General features: G+C 40.2%; 2 protein-coding genes across 4 annotated transcripts in view; one reads left to right on the top strand and one right to left on the bottom strand.

Moving 5' to 3' along the window:
• The window catches only part of FMNL1 (formin like 1), an 81,254-nt gene extending 61,115 nt beyond the window's left edge, over positions 1 to 20,139 (top strand). The window contains exons 13-26 of one of the 2 annotated variants that reach the window (XM_025167885.2): positions 235 to 357; positions 1,835 to 2,096; positions 3,177 to 3,536; positions 5,233 to 5,357; positions 5,443 to 5,645; positions 5,966 to 6,200; positions 7,309 to 7,377; positions 8,329 to 8,409; positions 8,926 to 9,055; positions 9,280 to 9,443; positions 9,722 to 9,823; positions 12,279 to 12,377; positions 14,236 to 14,362; positions 17,110 to 20,139. In XM_025167885.2, the coding sequence (XP_025023653.2) occupies positions 235 to 357; positions 1,835 to 2,096; positions 3,177 to 3,536; positions 5,233 to 5,357; positions 5,443 to 5,645; positions 5,966 to 6,200; positions 7,309 to 7,377; positions 8,329 to 8,409; positions 8,926 to 9,055; positions 9,280 to 9,443; positions 9,722 to 9,823; positions 12,279 to 12,377; positions 14,236 to 14,362; positions 17,110 to 17,213 (2,184 nt within the window). In that variant the 3' untranslated portion in view covers positions 17,214 to 20,139. The remainder of the gene's footprint in view (positions 1 to 234; positions 358 to 1,834; positions 2,097 to 3,176; positions 3,537 to 5,232; positions 5,358 to 5,442; positions 5,646 to 5,965; positions 6,201 to 7,308; positions 7,378 to 8,328; positions 8,410 to 8,925; positions 9,056 to 9,279; positions 9,444 to 9,721; positions 9,824 to 12,278; positions 12,378 to 14,235; positions 14,363 to 17,109) is intronic. The other variant, XM_088143366.1, reaches the window with a different exon arrangement.
• A 1,536-nt stretch (positions 20,140 to 21,675) lies between these two features.
• Positions 21,676 to 27,742, bottom strand: part of MAP3K14 (mitogen-activated protein kinase kinase kinase 14) — a 45,973-nt gene continuing 39,906 nt past the window's right edge. For both annotated transcript variants that reach the window (XM_007430141.3, XM_025167887.2), the window contains 3 exons: positions 27,202 to 27,346; positions 26,301 to 26,401; positions 21,676 to 25,765 (listed from right to left, as the gene is read on the bottom strand). In XM_007430141.3, coding sequence (XP_007430203.1) covers positions 25,601 to 25,765; positions 26,301 to 26,401; positions 27,202 to 27,346 — 411 coding nt within the window. In that variant the 3' untranslated portion in view covers positions 21,676 to 25,600. The remainder of the gene's footprint in view (positions 25,766 to 26,300; positions 26,402 to 27,201; positions 27,347 to 27,742) is intronic.

Genomic DNA, 27,742 nt, shown 5'->3' with positions numbered 1-27,742 from the left:
TGGGGGCTGACTAAACAAATCTTATGGACACTACATCTGAAGATGATTGAGAAGCAGCAGTTCAGGAAAGTGGGTTGGTTGGTGACAATGGTGAGAATCTATTCCATTCCTGCACGTGCAGTACATATGCACAAAGTCCATCCTTGCTTGAGTACATAGGGTATTTGTTTTTGACTCTGCTTTACAGTTTTGCCCTCCCGAAACATATTCCCAATACAGTGATTCTCTTCACAGCTCACTGAGAAACTCCAGGATGCAGAAAATGAATCTGTGGCCAAGATTGCTGAGCTAGAGAAACAGCTGTATCAGTCACGCAATGAGCTGGAGGCCCTGAGAGCAAGAACAAGTGATGAGCCGGTATGGAAGCAGAGGGAAAAGAGTTACAAGAACTGTTGATCATGCTGATTTCAAAATAAGATTGGGAAAAGAAGTGCAAAACATTTCAAGTTAAAACATTCTGGTTCCAAAACATCCCCTTCCAACCTTGGAAATTTTGACCTTACAAGAAGAATTCAGGCTCATCCCAACCTTACTAGGACAGATCTAACCTCAAAATGGATCATTCCAACTGTGGAACTGGAACCAGAACGTTCATTTTGAGGTTGAATCACTCCTGGTAAGGTCAGAACGTTTGAAATAAGTTGCATACCTAATTAGGAGATCTGCTGGATCAGGCCAAGTGTCCATCTAGCATAGTCGTCCCTCCAGAAAGCTCACAAGCTGCATACAGTGGGCAGATACGTAGAATTAATCAGAGCAAATGGATGAGAAGGCCTTGTAATAGTGGAAGAACACTAATGTAATATAGGGAGCTCAACACAATTGCCATGTTCATATGACAGGGCTGACCTGATCATCTAATCTTCTCCTCATCTTTTCTTCTTTGCAACACACAGTCTGGAGGTGGCTAGGTTAGTGGTCGGTCAACCACACTTTTTAGTCCGCCTAGCTGCCACAAAAAATGGTTGGAAAGTTGTCTCTTCCTTTCTCACTTCCTGGCTTTCAAATTTATTTGTTTGCTTGTTTGTTTATTTCCTGAAGGTTAAAAAAATTGTGGTGGTACAGTCAGGATCAGGTTCACAAAAGCCAGAGTCATGGGGCTGGCTTACTCATTCTCCACTGCTTTTTACTCTTTTTCATTCCCCAGGAAACGGGGAAAAGCAGTGGAGGAAAAGTGAGTAGAAAGGCCTCATTTTTGCAGAAGACGAATACATTAATCCCCAGTCAGCCATTTGAACAATACAGTTACTAGAGCAGGGTTTCTCAACCTTGGCAACTTTAAGATGTGTGGACTTCAACTCCCAGAACTCCCCAGCCAGCATTCTAGGTGTTGAAGTCCACACATCTTAAAGTTGCCAAGGTTGAGAAATACTGTACTAGAGAAAGTTATTTAGTTCCAAATAGCACTAGGTCTCTTTGGAGCAATAAGTAAATCTCTCAAGATTACTTGACTGGATTGGTTGGCTGGATTATATTGTTTGCCCAACACTTCAATCTTCCCCTCTGCCATGATCAATTAAGTGTATCACGCAAATAGAGATGTCTGAAATTCTGAATCTGTCACATTGACACTGGCTACATTCAACTATGAAGGGTATCTGTCCTTGTATGTTTTTCTTCCCAAAACTGAGATGAGCTAGTGAGCTGTATAAACTGTATTTCTTTTAATTCTAATAATCCCAGGATATTTTTTTTTAAATATATATATAGGAAAATAGGTTTCAAATCCAGTCCACGCCATAGCAGCATATACAAGATCTCAGAAAGTAGAATCTGCTCAAATTCACTAGGTCTTGCATTCATAACCTATAATTCTCTAAACTTTTTGCCTCAGAACAAACTGGATCAAATCAGCAAAGCTAACAAGCCAGGAAGTCCCTTTTGGCCCACAGTGCAGCTGCCACAAGAGACAGAAGTAACCCCAAAATACTCTGCCTTGGAGCACAACCTGGAAGAGCTAGAAGATAGGGGTTTAATCCGGATTCAGTGGGGGCCTGGCGGTGACACCATCATTGGCATTGAGGTCATCCCTGTTGTTACAGAAACTGCAACAGCCTCCTCAGTTACTATTGAAGCATCTTCATCAACTAGCACAGGTACAGCCCCATGGAACAAGCAAGGTGAACCCTTACTTGGAGCATTTTGCTCCAAGTAAAATGAAGAATTATATTTTTGAATGTTTTTTCTTCTCTCGGGTATTCTTCAACATTGCAATTCTGTGACACCTGCAGTATAGTAAATGTTTGTGTGGCCTCTCGTTGAATAAAACAAAATATTTCATTGGGTTTATGGTTGGGCAAGAAATATACTGCTTAATTTTACAAATTAAATGTTAATCTACGTGTGAAGTAAATCAATTATAGAGCCTTACAACTTTATATACAAAGAGGATAAAAATACTGGACTTCATTTACACATATACTTTACAGTTACTCCAAAGAATTTGGACTTGCTGTTCTGCTGGTAGAAATGCCAGAGGGAAACAAGTATTTCTGAGAGAAGCCAAACACAGCTATCAGTAGTCTTTAACAATCGATTGCCAATATCCAATAATAGTTGTCACAGGACCTTTTTTGAGCCACCCACAGTCACCAGGCTAGTGGGCAGCCATACCAGATAAATAAATAGACAGGTGTCAGTTGTACTGTGCAGCAAATAGATTTTTCACTACTTAAGTTGTATTAAGGTACCATCCATTAAATACATTAAAAATGGTAATCCTCAAGTTGCTAATGATTCTCTGACAGTTCATCATTCACAGTTTGAGAAATCCTGCCTTATACGAATATGTCTCCATATGCAGCTAGCAGAACAAGGACAAGAATGGTTTAGAATTTTCCCTCTCTCATTTATGTACATAAGAGGGGCTTGCTTGGTTGACTGGTTTTGCATTGTTTTGCCTTAATGGAGGACTATTCAGATAGGCAACCCTCCATTTGCAATTTGAATTGCTCCAGCCCATCAACATTTGTACCACATGGACTCCCAGATGGTTTGTCTCCTGAAGTTTTGCATGATATGCACTAGCTGAGAAATCACTACCCATCATATAGGAATAAGTATTTTAAAGTGGTTGGCTCATAATTTATTCCTCTTCTTTCCCAGGAGATTTAGGTAGGATTATCTTCCAACAGCAGGACAGGAAGCATTCCTCATATTTGTTCTGTTTCTTTCAGATTATCCCTCCCCATCTACATCCCCCGTTCCCTCTTTTGCTCCAGAAATACCACCACCGCCACCTCTACCTTTCATGAAAGACAGTGACTCTGTGGTTTTCCCATCTTCTCAAGAGAAAGAGCTGTCACCTCCTCCTCCTCCTCCTCCTCCTCCACCACCACCACCACCACCCCTACAGGGGGCCAATGAGCCTCCACTTGCCCCACCACTGTCTGGGGTTGGAACTATACCCCAAGCCCCACCACCGCCACCACCGCCACCACCCCTCTTAGCATTGGATAGCCCAGTTGCTCCTCCTCCACCACCACCTCTTCCCATGACTGATGGAATAACTCCGCCAGCAAGTACAGTTACTGCAGGTAAGTTGAATATGTAGTGACTCTTTCTTAACAGGCATTCCATGTGCATAATAATATATGTTTATTTACTTTGTGTAATTTCTCAGGTCAGCACCTTCCAAAAGAATTGTGAATTTAATCATATACTGTATAAGATTTCATCAGTTAATAAATCAGCTGAATCTGCATGGAAATAAAACTTGAAATCTTATACAGTAGTCTGTATTGTTCAGTTTCTAATCCAGGAAAAGCATTCTTTGAATTTAAAGGTATTAATTTATATGGTACTTTGGGTATCTTATTGTATGTGGCAGAAAGATAAAATCTAAATATTTAAAATAAGTTAATATAAATAACATATTCAAGTATTTTAGAGTTGGGATAGTTCCTCTGAGATGATGCTTTCATTCTGCAGTTTTCTAAAAACTTACATTAAAAATCATAATCTGTCGGTAAGAAAGAAATGGATTTTTAAAATTAATCTAGAGCATCATTTAAGGGTTTATGTTGATTCATGTAATTAATTAACAGGGCAATTCTATACTGGACATGTCTACTTTGAACCCCCATGAGCTCAGTAAAACTCATTGAACCTAATAGATTTTCAGCCTAACAGATCATGTGGTACAGCCCTAACAGTGTTATATGATGTTTCTTGGATAGTTGAGAATGACAAACGCTTGGTGGTTGTTATCGGTAAATGTAAAGGGGATCCTGGAAACAATAATTTTGGGAAGGGAGAAAATATGGCAAATTACTTGCCAGACTTCTTATGTTTTCAAATGCTCCTCCCCAAAATATATAATATTATCAAGTTTCTCCAGAATAACAGAGGCAGCAAACTTTTGAAGGAAATAGAAGTTGAGATTTTTCATCTCCAAATTCTAGTTCCTAGCCTGAAGAATTCTCAGGGTTAGAAATTAGAAAGTGAATAGAATTTGTTGAGAGTTGGCTTATCTTTATTTAGTTACTGCATTTCTATCTTGCTTTTGCTTATAATTGCCTACATAAAAAATAATTATGCTGAAAGACAATGATTGGATTCATATATTGTGCTAAGCAGTGATTTGTTTAACCATGGTTTATTGAGTAGCCCACAATTGGCTGAGATCATACATTATTGCTAAGTCATAAACTTATACTTTATATATTATAATGACATATTTGTAAGCTAAGCCCAGACTTGTGGAACAGCATCTCTCCAGAGATCCAGATGGCTCTGACCCTATTGGCCTTTTGTAAGACTCTGAAGACCTGGCTTTCCCCCCAGGCGTTCAGGCCCAGAGGTTAGGTTAGCCCTATTGTTGATGTGTTCTTATGATTGAAAGATGTCGTTTACCTGGGATGCCATGGGTTATTGTTTTGATTGCTGGTTTTTAATCTTTGTATTCTGCCCAGAGTCGCTGTTGTGAGACACATGGCCATATAAATCTCCAGCCACTCATGAAATTGCATAAATTGTGTAAATTTGAATCCAGGTCTTCTCAATCCTATATTTTATCAATGACTGGTCAACGGTTCTACTGAATCTAGCTTTTCTACTGGTTTAGAAAGGTTTAGCCAGTTCCAGTTTATCACAGTTGTGAGTTTCTCGTCCATTCAGTGCCCAGTCTGCAAGAAGGGCCTTGCTGAAAAACAAAATTGGGAAGAGACAAATTTCTAACTGGTGCTGGTAGAGGTTTACAAAGCACTTAGAAACTTTCTTCTTTTTTGGAAGCTGTCAAGATCAAGAAGCCTATACAGACCAAGTTCCGCATGCCTGTCTTCAACTGGGTTGCTCTGAAGCCTAACCAGATCAATGGTACCATCTTCAATGAACTCAATGATGAAAAGGTCCTTCAGGTAAGTGCCCCTTTCCTTTCCCTTTTCTATTCCCTGCCCACCCAGTACATGTCGCTTTATTTATTTTGGCTTCTCCTTGGTGCAGGAGCTTGACATGAATGACTTTGAAGAACAGTTCAAAACCAAAGCTCAGGGTCCAAGCACGAACCTCAGTTCCATAAAGGCAAAGACTTCACAGAAAGCTCCCGCTAAGGTTTCACTGATTGAATGCAACCGGGCAAAGAACCTGGCCATCACCCTCCGTAAAGGGGGGCTCGCTGTTGACAGCATCTGCAAAGCCATTCAGATGTAAGTATGTCACTGTAGACTGCCCAGAGTCGCTCTTGAGTGAGATGGGCAGTGACTAAATTTGAAATATAAATAAATAACTAAGTAAAATGTCAAAATTCTCTCATCAGTTTCATCTGCCGGTCAGAGGGGAAGATTTTATTAAACACATATGCATATGTGCACGATACTGACATTAGCAGCGCCTATGATATGCAAAGCTCTTACTTTTATGATGGGAAGCTACTTACTGTAAAGACATTTGGTTCAGTCACCTCGACAAACGCTGTGGTCCTCTCCTCCTGAACCAGTTACTCCTGGCCTGCTTTATTCCCATTTAGATATGACCTACAGGCCCTCAGCCTGGATTTTCTGGAGTTGCTCATGCGCTTCATCCCCACGGAATACGAGATGACGCTAATCCGCAAATATGAGAAGGAGCAGCGTCCGCTGGATGATCTTTCAGATGAGGACCAATTCATGATCAAATTCAGCAGAATTCCCCGCCTGACAGAACGCATGACCACCATGACCTTCTTGAGCAGTTTTGGAGACACTGTACAACTCCTTCTGCCAGTAAGGAACAAAAACAGGCAACTGATTATAACTAAGAGGTGGTGTCAGTCTGCAATGTCTTGATTTAATACCAACTGGAAGAGTCTGCAAAATGGTTGTAAACGCTGATACAGTATCTTGATTGATGATTCTTCTAAAACAGTATTTTTCTTCTTCTATATTCTTAGTACAGAATTATGTATTCCAGATGGCAGAAAAAACAGTATCATTTGCTTAATGGCTTAGCAAGGGCAGAATGCAAATTACAACTTCACATAAGAAGTAGGTCCAGGGCTAAGTATAGCAAAGCATTTTCAAGTATTCTGTACTGTTGGGGGAGAGAGGAACAAATCTAGCACATATGACATCAAATAGCAGCAGGCAGCAAATCCTTTCAGTTTTTTACCTTTTACACCACAGTTTCAGAATAGGAACAGTCTCTCTGGGGAGAATTCTTAAATTTCAGCAGGAATACCTTTGAAAGTTTACTCATATTCAGAAGCCCAATTATAGGGAAAATGCATAGGAAAACTGGCTATGGAAACTGTTTTGAGCTTATATTTATTGGTGATATTTATTTAGCATCACAGAAATCCTCTTCTACCAAAGGATTGTGGAAGCCTTTCTAGGCCTTGCCAAGCCATTATGTGGAATTATCTGCCTATGGTATTACCAGGAATTGTCAATGAATTCCCAAAGCATGTTAAAAGTAGAGCAGGGAAAAGGCTGCAACCATTTCCCTTTGCAAAGATCCAGGTTTATACCTTGCATGATGAACTAGGATTATTAAGTATCTTATGCAGCACCTAGCAGTGCTGGCAACTAAAATCATGGTGCTAAGAAATTGATTGTTTTTTTCCTATCCTGATTATATTCAAAATATTCATTCCTAATTTCATGATTAAAAAAAAATCAAAAGTGTCAAGAAATGTTTGGGGAGTAAGGTCACAAAACAGGAAAATGAGGTTTACATGAAATATACATTTTGGGAGTCTGGTAACTGAGTCCACATTTACACTTAGCTCCAATAGGTATACCGATTAAGGTAGGTAGGAAATTAGGGATAGAAGATGTCAGGCAAGTAAGAAATCTGATTATGTCATTCTCACATTTTTTTCCCCATCTACAGCAACTAAATTTTGTGATTGTTGCTTCAATGTCAGTCAAGTCATCTACCAAGCTGCGTCAGATTTTAGAGGTGAGGTTCCTTAAAGATAAAGAGGTCTCCACAGTCATTTAAGTCAAAGGAAGGGCAGTTTTTCTTTGGTCTTGGGTCAGCAATAAATAAGTTGTTTCCCAGAATTTTGACAGCTGAGTCACACACTGTTGTCCACATATTCTTAAACCTCAGAATACTTTTGTTTATTTAATTCTAAGCCTATTTAATTTGTTAGGTTTCTATCTCACATTTCCTCTAGGAAATCAGTGGCACTGCATAGTATTCTAATTTTTTTCTGGCACAACAATCCCATGAGATAGGAAATAGGACTGTCTCGAAGTTATCCAGTATGCCACACTGGCATGAATATGTTTAACAGCATTGAGTAACAAGAATCTGCCCAGTGTATTTCTTTGTGAATTGTCGATGTGTGGCTGTGGGGAGGGAAGGGGAGGAGAGGGGAGGGAGGGAGGGAGGAAAGAAGGAAGATTGAAAGATTGGAGCTTGGCACCAGACAGGATCTTCTATGTGGGCTCCTTTGGTTCATGAACTTATTGACTTATGTGATGCAACCAATTGATTGTCATGTAGAATTCTATTATGTAACGCACTTTTGGAAATATTGTGCCATAAGAACATAAGAGCCATACTAGACATTCATTTCCCAAGCCTAAAGGCAGAACTTGAGGGCAGTGGCCTTCATCTACTCTTTCCCTGGGAATAGGAATTGGAGACATTGTACAAGCAGTATAATAATTTTTACGATTCATATCTTTTTTCTCATGAATATGTATAATTTTCAAATCCATCATTGTATATCTATTTTTTCTTCCAATTAGTTGGCCATTCATATAAGATAAGATAAAATGATATCCTCTTGTCTTCATCCCTGTATCCTGGGCTAGCAATGCTTTCAGTTCCTAGATTCAGCTAAGAGGTTCCAGCCACATGTGACTCATTTTGATTGCCTGCCTGCCTGCCTCTCCATAGATTGTCCTGGCATTTGGGAATTACTTGAACAGCAGCAAACGGGGAGCAGCTTATGGATTCCGGTTGCAGAGCCTTGATGCGGTAGGTGGGGAGGAGGCATAGAATCCTTAGGACCTTCTTCTAGAAGCAAGACATGGCCAAATAATAGGGTGTGAACTTGAAAGTTGGTTGTGGCCACAAATCAGGAAGCAGCTAAGAATGAGAGTAAGGTGCAGGAAGATGCTGATTTCCAATTATGCATCAGCCACAAGGAAATACCCTCCCCCCAAAGACTGTGTCCGTGAGCATTTCAGAACAGACTTCCACAATAGTGTAGGTTATTGTGCTTTCAAATAATCTTTCCCAAGCTACTATGGTGTGACCCGTTCAGTGTTTCCTTACTTTGGGTCCCCTGATGATGTTAAACTTATCAGGAATGATAATAGTCCAAGGACCATGTCTTCACAATGTCAGAGTTATGAACATATATTACATGACCCAAACCCATGGGTATTAAGCAAATGTGAGAAGAAAATTGCAGCAACAGGAAGGACAGGTATTCTGTAACAGCTTGGTATCTTAGTTTTTTCCTAGCCTGACTGCTATTTCTCTCTGTAGCTTCTGGACATGAAATCAACAGACCGGAAACAGACACTACTTCATTATATAGTGCGAGTGATCCAAGAGAAATATCCTGATCTCCTGAACTTTTCCAGTGATCTGCACTTCCTGGACAAAGCAGGGACAGGTATGGAGTGGTGGGTCACGGGCAAGAAGAGAGCAGTGAGTCACCTTCCTGGTAAAAGGTAGAGCGCTGCTCTTTCTCTTTGCCCATGGAAAATATAGGATGGCAATAGGAAGAAGAGCACCTGCCCTACAAAAATTGAATCTAAAGTCTAAATGAGGTGGAAGTAATTCATACTGGCTGTTCTTGCCTCACCTCTCCATGCTTTTTCCTCCCCACCTTCGTAGTGTCACTGGACAGCGTGCTTCAAGATGTGAGAAGCCTACAGCGGGGCATGGAGCTAGCACGCAAAGAGTTCATGCGCCAGGATGACAGTATCGTACTTAAGGATTTCCTAAAGACCAACACAGAGATGATGGAAAAGCTTCAGGCAGACAGTAAAACTGCGCAGGTAGGGAGAAAGTGAGGCTTTGTCTAAAAGGGTATCACAGCAAATGGGAACTAAAGACTTGGGCTTGGAAGAGAATTTATCAGCATGTTGGGAGATCACAACTGTGTTTTTCTCCAGAACCCATTTATGAATTCTCATACTATAAATCATGTTTTTGAGTGGCTGTTTGTAAACTCTATAACATCCATAGACCTAAAAAGAGAAAATAAAGTTTGTGATTGACACAATGGCTCTTACCAATATGTGTGAGTCAGTGGTTGTTTTTGCTTGCTCCATAGGAGGCATATGAGTCAACAGTGGAGTACTTTGGGGAGAACCCCAAGACTACCCCCCCAACTATGTTCTTCCCCACGTTTGTGCGCTTTATCAAAGCGTACCAGGTAAAAATCCTGTTTCTAATCTATTGTAGTCTAATGATTGGAGGAGACTGTTTGGGTTCACCTCTTGCCTGAACCATGGATTCTCAAGATGGCTGCTCTCTTCTATTTCCTGTGTCACTTTTGCAATATGAAGATTGTTAAAGTAGTTTGCTCTGTTGAAGTTTTGTGAAATTTGGTGAGAAGATGGATAGAAGGAGTCTTGAATTCTTGATATATGCTAAATGAGTTTTTCTTAACCTAAAACCTCATTGGTCATCCAGGCTGGGAGTTATGAAATACATAATTCCGTTATACCTGGAGAGTACCACATCGGAGAAAGCTGTACAAAATAAATGTAAGATTGACTGATATAGAAATTAATGAAATAATTATGATAATTGTTCAGGTATGAGTTAATATATTCGGGGGGGAGGTCAGCTAAGTCCATCAGTTCTCTTCCAAATTGTTTAGATGTCTGAAACTATTAAGACATTGTCTACCCTTGAAACTGCCCCATTTTCCTTGTATCATTCTGTAGATGGCATTTGCTGCTAATAATTTCTAATGCTTTGATAGGAATTATTATTGGAGACAAAACTGTCTTATGGTAAAGGATCATTGATGATGTTGATAGACAATTGCATGGAATATTAGCTCATAAGCAAAGATGTGGCAGTAGTTTCTCCAATAATAGCAGCTCATTCTTATATCTTAATTCCTTCTAGTATTAAAAGAGAGAGGTTTCTGCATATACCATATTTCTCAGTATGCATGCATATCTGATAAGTTTATACATTAAAAGAAATGTATCAATTACAGACTTCTCATAATTCTTGGTAAGGAGCTTCCTTCATTACTAAGTTGGTTGAAGCTCTAGGATCTGCAGAAGAGAACACTGATGGCCCATACAAAACTATGCCCTTAAGGTCTTGGGCAAAGCAAATCTCCTCCTTGGTTCATCTTACCATGAATGGTAGATTTGTTTCCACACTATGAAAGCAAATTGACCACAATCTGATATTCATTGTGTTCTGTCAGCTGTGTTAGGCCTTGATAAATCCTTGGCAGAATTCAAGCAGAGGGTCTGGAAGTTAGATATTCAGTCAGATAGGGACAACATTTCCCATCTTTATTATAATAGAATCTCCCATCCTCCTGGACTAGCTGTTTTTTTTAAGATCACGCATGCTTCAAATAGGAAGCTTTTTACTCTGGCCCGATCAATGCACTACACATCAGGGCAACAACTGAAAGATATTTCAGACTCCTACAGGTGGTCCTCATTTAATGACCACTCATTCAGCAACTGTTCAGTTACAGTGGTGCTGAACGAGTGGTACTTAAGTCCGGTCCTCGAAGTTTCAGCTCTCACAGCATCCCCACAATCACGTGATTACACTCTGGGTGTACAGGGACCAGCTTGCAATTTTGTTGCAGCATTCCACGGTCACATGATTGCCAATTGCGAGCTTGACAGCCAGGTTTTGACAAGCAAAGTCAATGGGGAAGCCAGCAGGGAAGGTCGCAAATGGCAACCACATGATGTTGTGCTTAATGACAGCACAGGATTCGCTTAACGACAGCAACCAGAAGTGCCAGAACTGGTGTCACTAAGTCACACAGTCATGTGACATCACACTTTATGACTGCGTCGCTTAGTGATGGAAATTCTGGTCCCAATTATTGTTGTTAACTGAGGACTACCTGTATATAAAATTGTATTTCTATATGTAGGGTTAAATCCATGTCCTATATTCTGCTAGTGTGCACTTTATATGCCATGATGATCAAAACTCATAATTCTAGTTATTAGAAAAGTTAATCTCCATCACGAGGAGATCACTGCTTTTCCTTCCAACTGACCAGTTCTTAGATGTAGTGAATTTTTATCTGTAGCTTTAGCTTGTAGGAATTGACCTGTGCCTCCCTCACAATTTTGATTTTTTTTTCCACTTTCATGTAATTTATACATATGCATTTTCAAGCAGTGTATATAACAACAGCCACAAGAACTACATTACTAATATTGATGGCCAAATGCGAAGGGATATCAGTTGGAAAAAATAGAGAATAATAATGTATTACTTTATTTGTGCTTCTAAGAAGATGCAGTTTCTTGAAAACAGGAATTAGGAATGGGAGAATGCATGCTATGAGCTTAAAAACCCATTTCCGTATTATATGCGGCTATTCCAATGAATGAAAAGCAGGGCTTGCAAAGGAGAAATGGACCATGATCTTTGTTGGGGAGAAAGCATCCCATTGTTTAGTAAATCAGTATTTCTCAACCTTGGCAACTTTAAGACGTGTGAACTTCAACTCCCAGAATTCCCCAGCCAGCATGCTGGCTGGAGAATTCTGGGAGTTGAAGTCCACACATCTTAAAGTTGCCAAGGTTGAAAAACAGTGGTCTAGTTGAGAGACCTGTGTTTGCTTAATGGGATTATTATTTTTTTCTCATCCCACCAATACAAAGAAAGCAGAGGAAGATATCCAAGTGTGGAAGAAGCAGGAAGCAGCTGCCAAAGAGGAAGAGTCTGTTTCCCCTGGCAAAGAGGAGCAGGCAGTATCCAAGGTATGGGTTAAGATGTCCTCATCCTTTCCTAGAGTTCCAAAATCCACCCTAGATCCTGTTCTATAAGTGGATTTCACATCAGCATCCAAATCTAATTTGAAGTGGGGTAATCTTTCTAATTCACAACTTTCCTCATAGCAGTGACTATTGGGAAGATTCCATTCTTACAAATGAGAGCTTTTTCAAAATTGGCCTAATGAACCCAGGGTTGACAAATGGAGGCAATAGGTTACATGCCTGTGAGCTTCTGATTTTCCTTCCCTATTTTAAAATATATCTTTTGTCACCAGGGAGCTGTAAATCAGGGGAAGTATCTAGATTGTATGTTGTGATGACAATCATCACACATATAAGTCATCTGCCGTCTTTATTGACATTGGCTAGGAGCAGTGTGAATGCGTTAATTTGCTAATGAACCATTAACACATGCTACAGCTAACCATGACTGTTTGGCACTCTGCTTATCTTCATAATACATGAGTCTGTACATACAAAGTTTTCATTATAGTGATTAGCAAGTGGTATCCTGGAGCCATAGAAGTCATAGGAATAAATGGAGGAATTGGTGGCAGGAGGTATTTTGCAATCTGTTACTACGTGGAGTGTGGCATAGGCTTTTAAGAAAAACAAGCTGCTAATTAGGGTTTTATCTATTTTAATTATTAGTTTATAGTGGCGTGTTCTCTTGACTCATATTTGTCATCTTAAAAAAAAGTTAAATATTTATATATGTATGCATGTAAATATATATGTGTGTATGAGGATAGACTAAATTAAAACAGCCACAACAGCTAATAAAATAAGGAACAATATATTCTTTTTATTTTTATTGATTTTATCATAATTTCTTTGATTGTTGTGAGCTGCCCAGTTGTTGAGAGTTGGGCGGTATACAAGTTTAATAAATTATAGTTAGCCACACAGTCAGCCAGATGTTTAGACTGGATTTGGCATTTTTATCCACCTATCAAGTCCTTCCCAAGGACCTGGGATAGGCAGATGTTGTTGTCTGATGGTGTTAAAGGTATTGTCACAGAATGTAAGCTGTGCCAAGTAAAGCTGCCTTTTGCAATTGACTGATGGTGATTTTGTCAATGCCAATGGTCTTCAAGTGGCACTCCAGATGTTTTGGAATTGACCCAAAGCACCTATTACTATTGGTACTATCTTTGCTTTCTTTTGCCACCGTCATTCTATCTCTATTTGCAGGTGTTTATATTTTATGATTTTCTCCAGTTCTTTCTCTACTATTCTGCTGTCTCCAGGTATTGCAATGTCCACTATCCAGACTTTTTTGTCTTTCATATCAACAATTGTTAAGTCTGGGGTGTTATGTGGCAGGTGCTTGTCTGTTTGAATTCCAAAGTCCCAGAGCACTTTAGCTTCTTCATTTTCTATTACTTTGTCTGTTTTGTGGTCCCACCAGTTCTGGCTTGCAGGCAAATGGTATTTCTTGCAGATATTCCAATGCACCACTGTTGCTACTGTGTCATGCCATTGTCTGTAATCAGCCTGTGATCTTCTTGCAGCAGCTAACTAGGTGGTCCACTGTTTCTTCAGCTTCTTTGCAGAGGCAGCATTTGCTGTCTGTTGCTGTCTTCTTGATTCTAGCTTTGTATGCATTTGTTCTTAAGGCTTGGCCTTGTGCAGCCAGAATTAGCCCCTCTGTCTATTTCTTCAACTTTCCTGCTCTTCGCCATTGCCAGGTGGTATTATTATTATTATTATTATTATTATTATTATTATTGTAACAGCAGACTTACTTCCTGTTCACCACTCTTGGGTGAGCTGGCCCTGCAGACATCTTCTGCTTCATCATGATACATATGTAACCATAGCAACCATTTCTCTTCCTTAGCAGTCTCCCACCCATAAGGCCAAGCGGCAACAGATGGACCTCATAGCTGAGTTGAAGAAGAAGCAGATGGTGAAGGAGCCTCTCATTTATGAGGAGAAAGATGGTGCCATTGAGGACATTATTTCAGGTGAGAACGGAGGCTGACAACTTTATCAAAAGGTTCTGAAGTCTCTGCAGATCCTCCATAGAGACCAAAAGATGATGTGAGAACTGCTCAGAATCTTATTGATTGGGAAAGGTGATCCTTTGTGACCCAACAAATAATCTGTCCTGCATTGCCATTGCTCTGTAGACACCTGATTCTAGCTGATTCTGAGGTGTAGCAATATTTTCCATTGCATGGGTACTGTTAACCTTCCTGTGCATCTCTGGGTAACAGTAAGCTGGCATGTGGTTTTAGCTTCTTGGGTCCCTGCCACATTTGTTGAGAAGGTATCATTACCTAGCACATTTCTAAGGTCCACATGGTTGAAGCTGCACACTGAATTTTCATTACTGCAGATGTGAACTATATTTTTGTTACAGTTTTATCCTCCCAAATCTACCTATTAATGGCAGGGAGTAACAATGAAATAGATAATTATTGATTACAAACCATGCATTGTCAGAATTTCCTTTATTCAGGGGTAATATGCCTTCCTAAGGCTACTCACAGCACTATCAAAACATTAAAACATTTAAATCCATCAGTAGGAATAGAAGATAAAACCCAGGAAGTTATCTATAAATAATACAAATATATCATCATGAATAAGATGAGTTTAGATTTAGATATGCAACTGGGTTGATGGAGGCAGATTTCCCCTTTCACCCCTCAAAAATACTATGCAGGGGATGGAGACTTTGCAAAAGAAAACAAGCTGTGGTATGGGAAAAGTGGGAAAATCCTGAAAGTCAAATGGAGCTACCACACCTGAGCAGAGCTTTGGTCACAGAAGGTATTTCTGCCACATTTGTGGGGAGGGTTCTCCCCCAATTTCCCCTCAGCTCTCTGCATCTTCCCTGATACTCTACGTAGCACTTTCAGAAACCTTAGAAAGGCTGTGAGGGGAAGAAGTAATAAGGATCTCCACTTTTGTCATCCCAATTGTTCATGTCCAAATTTGGATCCAAATCAGTGTGTTTATCTGCCCTGGCAAACTTGTATCGATTGGTAGAAGCTATCCATACATGATCTTGAAGCTCTGTGGGACTTTAAAGGATGTTTCTGACACTACCTGTTCATTTACTTCTGACTTTTCGACTCCCTTGCTTCTTTGCCTTCTTGAACCTTACCACTTCTTTTGGAAGACGTGTTAATTTGCTTTTACTAACCTCTGCAAGATACCAAACTCAATTTAGATACACCCACGTCCTTCTCCTGCCCTGGATTCTCAAAGGATACATCCACATCACTCATTTTAAAAGGTTTAATGTGCTCCTGCTTTCATAGGGAATTTGGGAATGAGTATTGTGATATGGCCTCAGCAGATAGCAGCATCTAGCCAACTCTGGCTAATTTCAGAAACTAAGGAGGTCAGCCTTAGTTGGCTGGTTTGTTGGTTATTTATTTGGTTTATATCCCACCTCATTCAGGAGCTCAGGGTGTCATCCATAATGCTCCCTCCACCTATTTTTCCCCACAACAACAACAACAACCTGTTAGTATTGGAAGGGGAGCACCTGGTAACACCAGGTTGTTGCTAGACTGGGAAGCCTGGAAGAAGAAAATGAGTGGGTAACCACTTAGAGATTATTGCCAAGGAAACTGCATGGACTCAGTCTGTAGGCACTGAGCTCACTCAAGGGCATCTTGACCTTTAATCTGCCGTGGCGGGGTTGGGGGCCAGATGGGCTGTTGAGTCTCTAAGTGAGGGTTGGCAACCCTTTCTTAGGAATCTTTTGTAGTAAGTACAGTAATGCAGGTATGCTATCAAGGCATATTTCTTTGTACAACCCATTCTTTCACTCGCCTACTGCTTTTCCTTTCTCTTTTCCTTTTTTTTGTTTTTGTTTTTTTGTTTCCTTTGTTTCCTCCCTGAACTATCCTTTTCCTAGCTTTGAAAACTATTCCTTTTACTGCTCGGACGGGGAAACGCTCATCTCGCCTCTTCTGCGATGCCAGCTTCAATGAAGAGAGCCCACTGTAGCTTGTGGCTTTAGGTAACATTCATCGAGAGCAGGGGCTGAATTTATTTGGGGGCAGGAATATAGCTGTCAGCAATTAGCATGACAGATTAACTCTTTCCAGTAATGAGAAGACTCTCTGACTGTATTTGAAGCCCCTATCCTCATTGAGCCTGGCAGAATGGACTACAAAAACCCTTCTTTTTTTCATCCTCAAATCCTTCCCATCAGGTAGGAAAAGCTCCACTCTGTATGAGCGTCGTGACTGGGTGGAGATTTAAACTTGTCTCTCCGCATTAAACCCATCCTTGCTTTTCATATCTATGAATTTCCCAAGAGCCAAGAATAAGTACCTTTGGGTTGCAGGCTTATTTTTAATTTGTACTGGAATTTTAGTATGTGATGTGAAGATCCAGATAATAGGGTTTCTCTAAGGCAGTGTTTCTCAACCTTGGCAGCTTGAAGATGTGTGGACTTCAACGCCCAGAATTCCCCAGCCAACATAGCTTGAATTCCACACATCTTCAAGCTGCCAAGGTTGAGAAACACTGCTCTAAGGTGTTCTTGCAACTGCCAAGCTTTAGATAGTATTAACATAGCATACCTAGTCTGTCTCAAGCCTGGAATAGATAGGGAATACCGAGAAGCAAGTAAAATAACTTCTTCCCCAAGTACTAAATATGTTCTCCATTATAGAATTTTTTTGTTGGGTGGAGAATATGTGCCTTCAAAAGCCACAACTGAATTTTCTGTTTTCTTTTGTGGCAGGTCTGCGTACCCAGCCATACCGGCGGGGGGACACCAGTCGGCACAGTGGCAGGAAACGGGCCACTGGGCAGACCCTCCAGGCAACCTCCGAGATCTCACTGTGACAGCCTTGAACGAGAGCAAGCTAAGCCTTGGTTTGCTGGGTGAAGCGAGGACTCGGGTTCAAAGCCAAGAGGCCTGGACCAAAGACTTTCCCCACCAAGAAATAAAGGGACTCAAGCCAGGATGACTATCCCCTCCCCCCCACCCCATTGTAGGCTTTTGCACATCCATTGCCCACCAGATCAGCAACATCACTTCATAACCATCATCTTGGCCACATGTGACTGACCTACCAAGGCAGCAGTGGGCAGGATGGGGAGGCTCAGCTCTCTACTACAGGGACAGCCAATGGTGCTAGAAACCTCCACCACCAAATCAACAAGAAGCATCTTCCACCACCAAGAATTTTTGTGGCTGCCACTGCCTCTAAAAAAGAAAGAAAGTAATCTGGCAAGGGTCCCTGTTCTCCTTTCTATCCAACCTACTCTGGTTTCTTTCTCCAGCTGGAGCATTCAGTCTCCTTTAATTCTTCAGTTCCTCTTCCGCCCTAGAGATGAGGTGGGAGAGGATCGTCTGGCTGTTTTTCCTCAAATGTCACAAAAAATTGTGCTTGTCTAAGTGCTGATGTGTTGTAGGATGATTACTTCCTGGGAAAGTGTAACCTCAGGATCATTTAAGCCATTATAAAGTAGCAAAACAGGGCTAATGAACTAGTAAATCCAAGGTGACTTCAAGCTGTTCCTGAGTGGAGCAAACACCCTGTATACAATAGCATCCTGTTCCAGCACTTTTTAATCTTTTGCAGAGGTGCTGCACTAATTTCAGCATTTTAAAACCCAAACCATATTCAGCATTTCAGGTTTCTGATATGGAATGAGTTGGCTTCAGTGGCCAATGGCCATTTCTTTTACAAAATCTCATGGTTGGCCCTGGCCACGTACAGGCCTGTTGCTTCCTTAGAGCTCTGGATATCTGACAGGGCAAGTCCTTAGTGGGATTGTTGTGAAGAGACATGAGAGAAGAACACAAATCATAGTCTTTTTGTCTTTTTTGTATACTTCCATTCAGTCCAAGTCTGCACCACATCATGACCTACATTTCACACTCCAAATGGCAACTACATGTCAACTGGATTGTAACTGCATGACTACAGTTGCATCAGTGTGATCAGAAACCCATGGAAAATTAAGTTGCTCCTCTCTCTTGGGCAAACAGAATTTCCCATGGTTATATCCTCTTTTACAATATTTAAATGATTTTAGCATTCTTTTCTAGCACAACAGCCAGTCTAGGGAGTTAAATCTGGTCAGTGGAACAGCATCTCAGGATTTAGCAAAAGTATGGCACTTTTTAAAACTACTCATTCTGATGTTGGTGACAATCACACTAGGTATGGGAATTGCTGTTCTTTTCCTCGCCACATGGTGTCACTCTTCTGTGGCTTTTCACTGATCACTTTTTCTCTTCCAGTTTGCAGGCAGCGCCCCTATATTATCTGCCCACCTCCACCCGTCAGATGAAATTCTTAAGAGCTTTACAACGAGAGGCAGAAAAATGTAAAGTGGAGGTGACGGTAATTAGATAACTCAGGAGATCTTTAATATAGATTTAATCCATTGTTGCAATGCATGGTTCCAGTTCTATACTGAGATTTACAACTGTTAGATCATCTTGAAGGATTCCACATCCTAATGCTGTACTTACAAAAGCATATTGCCCCACTTGCTGGAAGCATGGGGAAGGGAGTTAACGCTATTAGGCACATGATAAAATGCAATTACATTTTCTTTTGTAACTCCACAGGTGGCAATGCATCTCACTCCCCTTTCCCAAATCAAGCCCCTGTTTTTATAGATCATAAGAACAGATGATACTCCCTAAAATATGTAGAATGGGAGAGCAACTTGTCCATGCCCTCTTTTTGAGTGGGGGGGAGGTATGGGCTCCAACACCTTCATTTTGTGTAATCTGACTCCACCTGGAGCACTCTATGCTTGCAGGGACACTTATGCAAAGAGCTATGACAAAGTTGCACTTCTGCTCTCCCCCTCAAACTCCAGCATGCAAGCTTCACAGCAATAACCGCCTATTTCAGGAGAGATTGGATATGCATGGACAGCAAATTTGTTCAGTCTCAACTTGGATGAAACAAAACCCTCAAAAGCCTTTAGCAATACTAAAGCCAGGTCCCTACTGTCCATCCCAAACCTGCTGTAGACTAGAAGCTGCACATATACTTAGAAGCCCAGTTTTAGGCTACCATTGCTTTCCCCATAATTTAAGAAAAACTAAAATTATCACAGCAAATGCTCAGAATAGCACAACAGTTCTTTATGCCATGCCCAGGAGCAAGGGGTGAGTGTGGGGAGGGATGATTAGAAAAAGAATTGAATGTGGAACTTAATTGTTTTTTTTTAAATGCCTTGAATCATGTAGATGGATCACAATGCTCTACATGAGTTGTTACTTTGTATACATTATTTTTATATATAGTGTGTGAATTGCATTTAATCCAAAGCAAGTTAACAATGAGAGAATATAATACACGTATTGTAACAATGCAAATTATGTCTTAGTGTTTTGGGAAATACACTGGCCTCAGATTCTTAAGATAGAAGACATTCAAAAATTGCACTTTGATTTTTTAAGTCTGTCAAACAGAAGCCAATACAAACTCCATTAATATCAAGGTGTCCACAGATACATGCCATGATCATAAACTCATGGCAGCTCAGAGCTCTTGCGTTCAAGACGTGGGATAAGCAAAAGCTCTTAGACTACCCAACTAGTGCACTTCAAGCTTATGTTTCCTACAAATGTTCTTCCTGTGTGATGTGGGAGTAATTGCTCTTCATGACTGAAGTTAGTCTTCTCAAACCTCGTACCCTCCAGATAGTTGAGAAAAGCTGTGCAAGTAATGCGAATACGAACATTGTCCAGTACTGTACCAATTTTACCACAAACAGCACAAAACTGCCACTTCATTCATTGTCACCTAGAGTTCACAGACTATTTTTTCCCCAAATATAAGTTGGAATGAAAACCATCAGCTTAGGTGATTTGTAAAAGGTGTTGCAACTTAAGTTCAAATGCAGGTGACTGTATCTGTCCACTTTTTCTCAGCAGCTTTACAGATGTAGTTTGCCCTCCAGGATGTGTTTTCAACATCCCAGTCCAGCCAAGGAAGCAGACACATTTATGTACTACAAGCATATCCAATAGTTTTTAAACCATGATAGATACAGAATCGTTTACCTCTCAGTACTAGATGCTGGGTCGTTAAGTTGATCTAGCTGATTTCTTTCAGAAATCAAATGTTTGAGAGACTGGCCTTTGCTGGGATCCCACAGTTTTGCTTAGATAACTAGCAGACTCTAATCTCAGACCTCCCGACCATTGTGTGGTTAAAATCTATACAGTACTCTAGTTTTATGGCCAGGTTTGTACCACACTAAGCCAAAATGCTCTGAAAGCACATGAACATACCAGCATTTTATTTGATTTATAAACCCATATTTCTTCAGAGACATAAGGTGGCTTTCACAGGATCTCCATTTTATCCCAACAGCAACCCTGTGAGGTAGGCTGGGCTGGCAGCAAATGACTGATTTAAAGACACCACGGAAGTATCCCTTGCTAAGGATGGACTTGAGCTTGGGACTTTAACCTCTACAATACAGTCATTCTCACTACATTTTAAAGCCCTCTTCCTTATTGCATATAGGATTTGAATCAAAGATTGAAACTTACAGTGTTGTCTGGATCCAAAATGGCTACTATTTTGGTTTTACAAAATTCAGTTTTTTGTGCTTTATGACAAGGCCAAGTTACTAAGCCTCAGTGATAATTGTTTCAGATCCAGACAACACAATAAACCTCAAACTGAGTAAAATACAATGTAGAAGGGAACAAAGAAATGCCAGCACTTTATCAGTTGAGATTTTCATTTGGACATGGGTAAACATAGCCTTTCTATTGTTATTACATGCATTTTGGCAAAAGAAAGGATTACTTGTCAAACTCCAGTGCTTCATTCATGAAGCCAAATCTAGAACCCCTCCAAATGATGATTTTCAGCCAGCTGTCCCCCATAATTGGGGAGCATTTTATTTATTATTTCAGACAAATCAATTGTAAGCTATATGAATTGCAATTTAAGAACTGGAAACCGAAGTCTTTCTTTAAAATACAAAAGCTTATCAATGTTAGGCACTGATTTTTTATGACACCCCCCCTACTATTATGGACAGCAGATAGCCCCTGACATGGGCGTGAGCTATTTTGTGGTTTTCCCATAGAAATCACTGTGGGAGACAGCATGCTGGCTTTTGTATGTAGTGAAGACATGATAAACACATCTGCATCAGAATCACAGTAATTCATGCACCTCTTGCAAATGTTTAAACTGCACTTGGTCATCAGTAAACCCAACGTTTTTAGATATCCACCCACCCTAAGCCAAAGTCCCCAAGAAAAGAGCAACAATAGAAAAATATCTCGTCAAATAAACAGACACAACCAAAATATGAGCTAAAGGCACTGGGATTTGATTTAATTTAATTTCCTTGATTGAAAAAGGTGCATTTGGCCTTCCTGCTTTAGAACTTCATTGACAGTTAAAAAGTAATATCAGTCATTCTTAACTTCACAGAATCACAGACAACATATATTGTGCTTGTATGACGTGCGTATCCATAGTTAATAAAATTTACTTTTCTTGACTGAAACATCACACTGAAGTATAAGCTAATACAGTGCAGATCTTCAGAACACGCTAAACTAAATATGGCTAGCAAGTTTGTGGTTCAGTGTGCATCATGTGAGCACAATCAGTGATTTTCATTTGAAACCTATCTGCATTTTCTTACTTTTCCTCTCCCCCCCCCCGTTAAAATATATTTTAAGTAGAAAACGGCCAAATGAACACGTTTAATTGACAGCATTAAGAACCCAGTTTGGAAGCATCTTTAGGCCACTGTGGTTATTACACTGGTTTTGGCAAAAGCAACCCCAATCTAGAGAGCTGTTCCAAATAATTATTTAATTCTGTTCATTTTTTAAAAAAGCTTTGTGGCATTTCCTGAACTGGAGCTAGAGGGTAAAGTATCTGAGATAATAGGTTGTAATGCTGTGGCTTTCTAGCATTCCATCTGTTGGCTTTTTCAAAACATATAATTTCTACATTGAAAAAAATATGCAGACTTCTAAGCTCATTACTGCAAGCAAATTAGTTATTTAACAGTTTGAACACTGAAAACAAGATAGTTCATAAAATCTCCATACAGAAGGCTCCCTGTGAATATTTTAGCCCAAGATCTCCCCCACAACCAAGTAAAAAAATGGCTCAGTTCACATATGAGCCTAAACGCTAGGCCAGAATTGTTTTCATCATTTGTTCAATATGCCATTATGGCTTGACTCTGTCATGAAGCTGCACAGAGTAGACATATACCACACTAAAAAAATGACATACACCGGGGCGTCACATGATCTCTGAGCTCAGCTGGTATACTCACTGTCATTACCTCACCACAATGCAAACCTGACAAAATAACATATATCTGTAAACCAAAGAACAAAACAAATGGAGAAAGCACGCATGAAGTAAATGAATGAACCTCCCCACCTCCCAAAATTGTGCTTTTCCATATCTTAAGCTAGATTTCCATTCCCTGATTTGAGTCTGCTACTTCCTTTGCAGGAAACAATATCCTGCAAGTAGGTTAATGGATTAAGAACTGAAGAGGCAAGAAGCCCTGGGTTACAACCACAGATACCTGGGATATCAAGATAAACTTTCAGATTTTTCAAAATGTGAAAGTAGCTTACTCCCTGATGCATACAGATACCTCCCACTGCTAAAATATAACTTTTTTTTTTTCTTTTGACTGAATCAACACTATGGGAAAGCCATTCTTGCAGATCAAGAAAGGTGCTTGGAAGAGTCAAGATTTCCATGGGCTTCTCGCCTAGTTACTGTTATTAGGAAGGAAACTACTCACAGAGAAATTTATTTGTGATTAGGAGCTGTTTCCTCTCCATGAACAGAATGGATAAGCACAACGATTCTACAGGCTGCAGTCCCAAACAACAGTAAATTCAAGTTCCCATTGGCAAAATCGGAGGCTGCTTGCCCTTTTCCAAGCTGTACAACCTCCAGAGAGCCACTTCTACTTTAAAATGGCATGTGTCCAGTTAGGATGTAGGCTGACAGCTGTGGTGGGCTCTGCGGCCAGTCTCTTCCCCCTACCTGAACATTTTTTGAAATTATTCCTTCAGCTCCAATTTGAAGCTAGGAGACAGCAAGGAATGAAATGTGCCCGTCTGTCCGCATATATTAGAATGACTAATCTTTCTCTCTGACATGAACTCTACCAGCTATTGAGAGATTACAATACAAAACGATTCTACAGGCTGCAGTCCCAAACAACAGTAAATTCAAGTTCCCATTGGCAAAATCGGAGGCTGCTTGCCCTTTTCATCTAGCCTTTCATCTAGGCTTGAGCGGATTTTTTAACCAGCAGCCTGCCCCAACTGTTGTGGCAGTTTTCTAAATCCACAAACTCCGTCAGTTCATTACGTTACTGAATTGCAAGAATAATGGGTCCAATTCTGAGTAGCATTTAATTTTGCAAAGAGTTAAATAGGGACCACAACAGCTATCTGAACTTCAGACAACTGAAGTCATATACAGCCCTAAACACGCAATGGCCTATTTGAACTGTCTGTCGTACCAGCTGGGAAGATATTGCCTCTTAGAGCACAGCTATGATCAAATAAGCAGGATATCCAAGCAAGGTTTCAAATGCAGCAGCACACTTTCTAATAGACCAGATTACAAAAACCTCTTGAAGATTCAGAAACAACCTATTATTAAGGCACAGCTTCAAGCTTCTAGAAAATAATCTACCTGTTTAGAATTACAGTAGATTCAGAAGCCAGTGAAAGTAAGATGAGACAAATTTTATTACCCAATAGTCATGTCAAGCCAGAAATGAAGACATTGATTAACTCTGACATGAGATGAGACTTCTACAAGGAGAAAGACTACAGGGTTTACAACCGCCAAAATTGCCAAGTTTTGTCATTTACACATTCCCTCCAGCTGCCTAGCAATTACATCTGAAAAGATGGACTGAAAAGATACTGCCCTCTAGAGTGGCTGTTTGCCTTGGTAAAAAAGTATGCGTGTTTGGAAGAGGAAATAGAACATCTTGAAAATTTATTTGGATATTAGGCACCAAAAATATGGGCTGGTCTGCTGCCCTCCAACCCAAATCTTCTCTTCCTTGGGGAGAGAGGGATAACCATCAGGCAAGATTTTAGATTCCCCCTTTTTTGTCAATTGGGCTTTTCTTCTTCTCTACATAATTTCAAAGTTCAACCAAAGACAATTGTGGACGAATACACTCCAGACACAGCTCAGGAGACACCACATGGGGCTTTGTGAACAAGATATCTTTGCACCTATCAAGAGAAGAGGATGTATATATACCATCTATTTTCTTCCTCTTACACCCCTAGTCTAATGACATTCATTTACTTGACCAGAGCTCTTCACACAAAATAAAGTTTTCCAAAACCTTCAAAAGCGTATTAAAAAAATCAATCTGGTCAAGTAAAAACACGCATGCGTAATAAAAAACAACAACAACACTACCACCAGGACTTGCCTAATCTATCTCAAGTTTAGATTTTTGCTTCAAACTATCCTTGGCATAGATGGAATCTGATCTCTATGGAGTAAGCCCTGGTGCATTCATAAGGCTTACTTCTATGTCATACATAGTAATAGACTGATGTAGTTCTCTCTGATTTAGGATTTTAAAAAATCAAAAGAAAAAATTTAATGCTCACTTGAAAACTACGATCTATTTAATATTGTACAAAAAGATTATTTGTATTCAGACTGGTAGATAAAAGTTATCCTGATAAACATGTAATTTTAACTCAGTAAACTGTACAGTGAAGAAAATGAAGTAATATAGTTGAGTTTCAGTGCAAGTGATAAAGTTACTGCTTCTGCAGAGATACCCTGGTTATGTACTCATTACGCACTGACTATTGTATTTGGAGGTCATACATTCCTCCAAGGAGTTCAAGAACAGTATTCTGTGCTCAGAGTGAAAAAAAGACAGGTTAGGGTGAGAGAAAAAATCATTCCGTCAGGATAGTCCTTGATAGTGTGATTAAGGAAGGAGTTATCTGCCTAAAACACAGCAGCTTATGTTCCTCCAAGTTTTTGGAGTCGATTTTGTTAAATGCAGCCCAACACAGAAGTTCATTCCACAACATCTTCCACAGGCACTGGAGGTGGCAAAGAAGCAGATAAGGAACTTATAATCTCCTTTAGCAGCCAGGTGCCACCAACAACACTCTGCACTGATCTGTTTGCAAAGTCACGGTTGCTTCAAGGGTCACAATATAAGATGTGGAGAGGAAAAAGACCTTATAGCCTCTTCTCTAACTGACCATGTTTGACTCTCCACTTCCAGCCAGAACTGCAATCAGGCGCCAAAGTGCACTGAAGCTCAATGCCTGAATCAGGGATCTCCATATCACAACGAACAGGATCACCTTCTTTTGTGAAGAAGCTGAATGCAGGGGCTGGTATCTAAGAAAGCAAAAAAAAAAAAAAAAAAGCAGGTGAAGGAATCCCACTCTCCTACAGGCACATATCACTGGCAATCCTACTTAACACCTGTATAAATCTATCAAATACCCTATGAACCCACCAGCTCCTGTTTTGAGACCCCTTAAAGCACCTTTGGAATTTTGCAAATTTGGGTCCAGGGGTGGATTTAAGGATGAAATAAATATTGTACTGTGTCTAAATATAAGTGCATATCAAAGAAGAAATAGCAAAAATATGAATAAATGGGCATTTTAAACCTTTCAGAGGCATCCCAACCCCTCTCCCAACTGGGCTAATTTCTCCAAATGAGGCAGGGCTAAGGCATCCCAAAGCCTCCAAACAGGTTGGAAACTCTGCCCCGCCCCCTCCAATAATATCTAAGAGAACAAAATTATTACTGTGCACCCTCTGCCATAAGAAAGTTGCTCATCCTGCCAAAGACAAATCTCATTCACCAAAAACTCCATTTTAATACATAGCCCAAAGAAGACAGGCTCTCTAGCAGAACACCTACCTGGCTGCTGATTCCAGTGGCCACATCTCCCACCTTGGCCCCACGGAATTCTCTGATGTGGAGGCTTTCCCCACTAAGCAAGCAAATCTCAATTTTCACCCCTGGGAGGGAAAAAGAGAGAGAGAAAAGAATGTCTTGTTCCAATTTTATTGCAAAGAACCTTGCGGTATATCAATAGCTCTCAATCTACCTTCCACCTGGACTAATGCCCCTTCATCAAACACAGGATGCTCCTCAACCCAGAGAATCCTAGAGCAAGAAGGGGTCATTTAGGCCAGTGTTTCCAACACTGGTGACTCTAAGATGTGTGGACTTCAACTCCCAGCATGCTGACTGGGAAATTCTGGGAGCTGAAGCCCACACATCTTAGGTTACCAAGGTCAGGAAACACAGATTTAGACCATCTGGCCCATAGCCTGCTCAGTGTAAGAATCCAAATGAAAGCCTCAGGATATGATGGAGTCCAAAAGTCACAAAATATATTTTGAGCATCCTACATTTCATTATCTTTTGTCATCACTACCTGCGCTATTTTTTAAATTCAACTGTACATATAGATTTTACAAACATTTTGAAAATAATGCTTCGTACACTTAACCAGATTAATCTTGGAAAGCTCATGGCACACTTAAGCTGTCTTTAAAGCAACTGAAATCTTTGTTGTTTAATTTTATCAAATAAACATTTTCCAGAAACTTAGGTTAACTAGTTACTAGAAAACCCAATAAATAATGGGAAAGAATAATTTTTCTTCCAGGATGCTGTCCTATTATTCTAATTTATAATACAACAATTCAAGTAGTAATTAATTTTGCATTTTAAAAAAATTGCATTTGACAGACACCATGAAAAAACACCATAAAAAAAGATTTGTGGCTATCATCATATAACCAAATCCTACCGTTAACGTAAGTGGGCATATCTGTGTTCCTGCTACGATGCAGCCAGCTGTTCCAGCTGGTGCTCTGCCCATCTGCTTGGCTGTTCCAGGAGTGCACACCAGAACTCATGGTGTCCTTCAGACTGTGGGACAACTTCAATGAGCTCTAAAGGATCAGAAAGGAGGAGCAACTGCATTTTTTCTGCTTGGCTGTCAGATGTATCTTTTTGATGCATCATTTCCTTTCTTCAAACCATACCTCCCACCACACCCAAAACACACACACACAAACTTCCCAAGAAATACTAGGGACTGCAAACCTGTACATGGTCTTCCATTTGGCACCTCATTCCTGTTTCAGTGTGCAAGTGTGTGTTTTATAATGGTTATGGCTAATGGAAGTTCTAACCAACCATTCATGAAATGGATAATTTGTGCAAGTGCCATGTCTCGGTACTGAAATATTCTGAATGGAAAAGATGCACCAGGCAACACTTGCACAGGCAGATGAGAAGTGGGACATACAGGAAGGAATAGCTTGGCTTGTTTGTAAGATTCTGGG

This window comes from Python bivittatus, unplaced genomic scaffold, assembly GCF_059951505.1.
Source record: "Python bivittatus isolate LINGU-HERP-01145 unplaced genomic scaffold, Pbiv_v1 ctg000410_np1212, whole genome shotgun sequence".
NCBI classification, from domain to species: domain Eukaryota; kingdom Metazoa; phylum Chordata; class Lepidosauria; order Squamata; family Pythonidae; genus Python; species Python bivittatus.
Note: the sequence above shows the minus strand (reverse complement) of the source record. Positions and strands in the feature narration are given on the sequence as shown.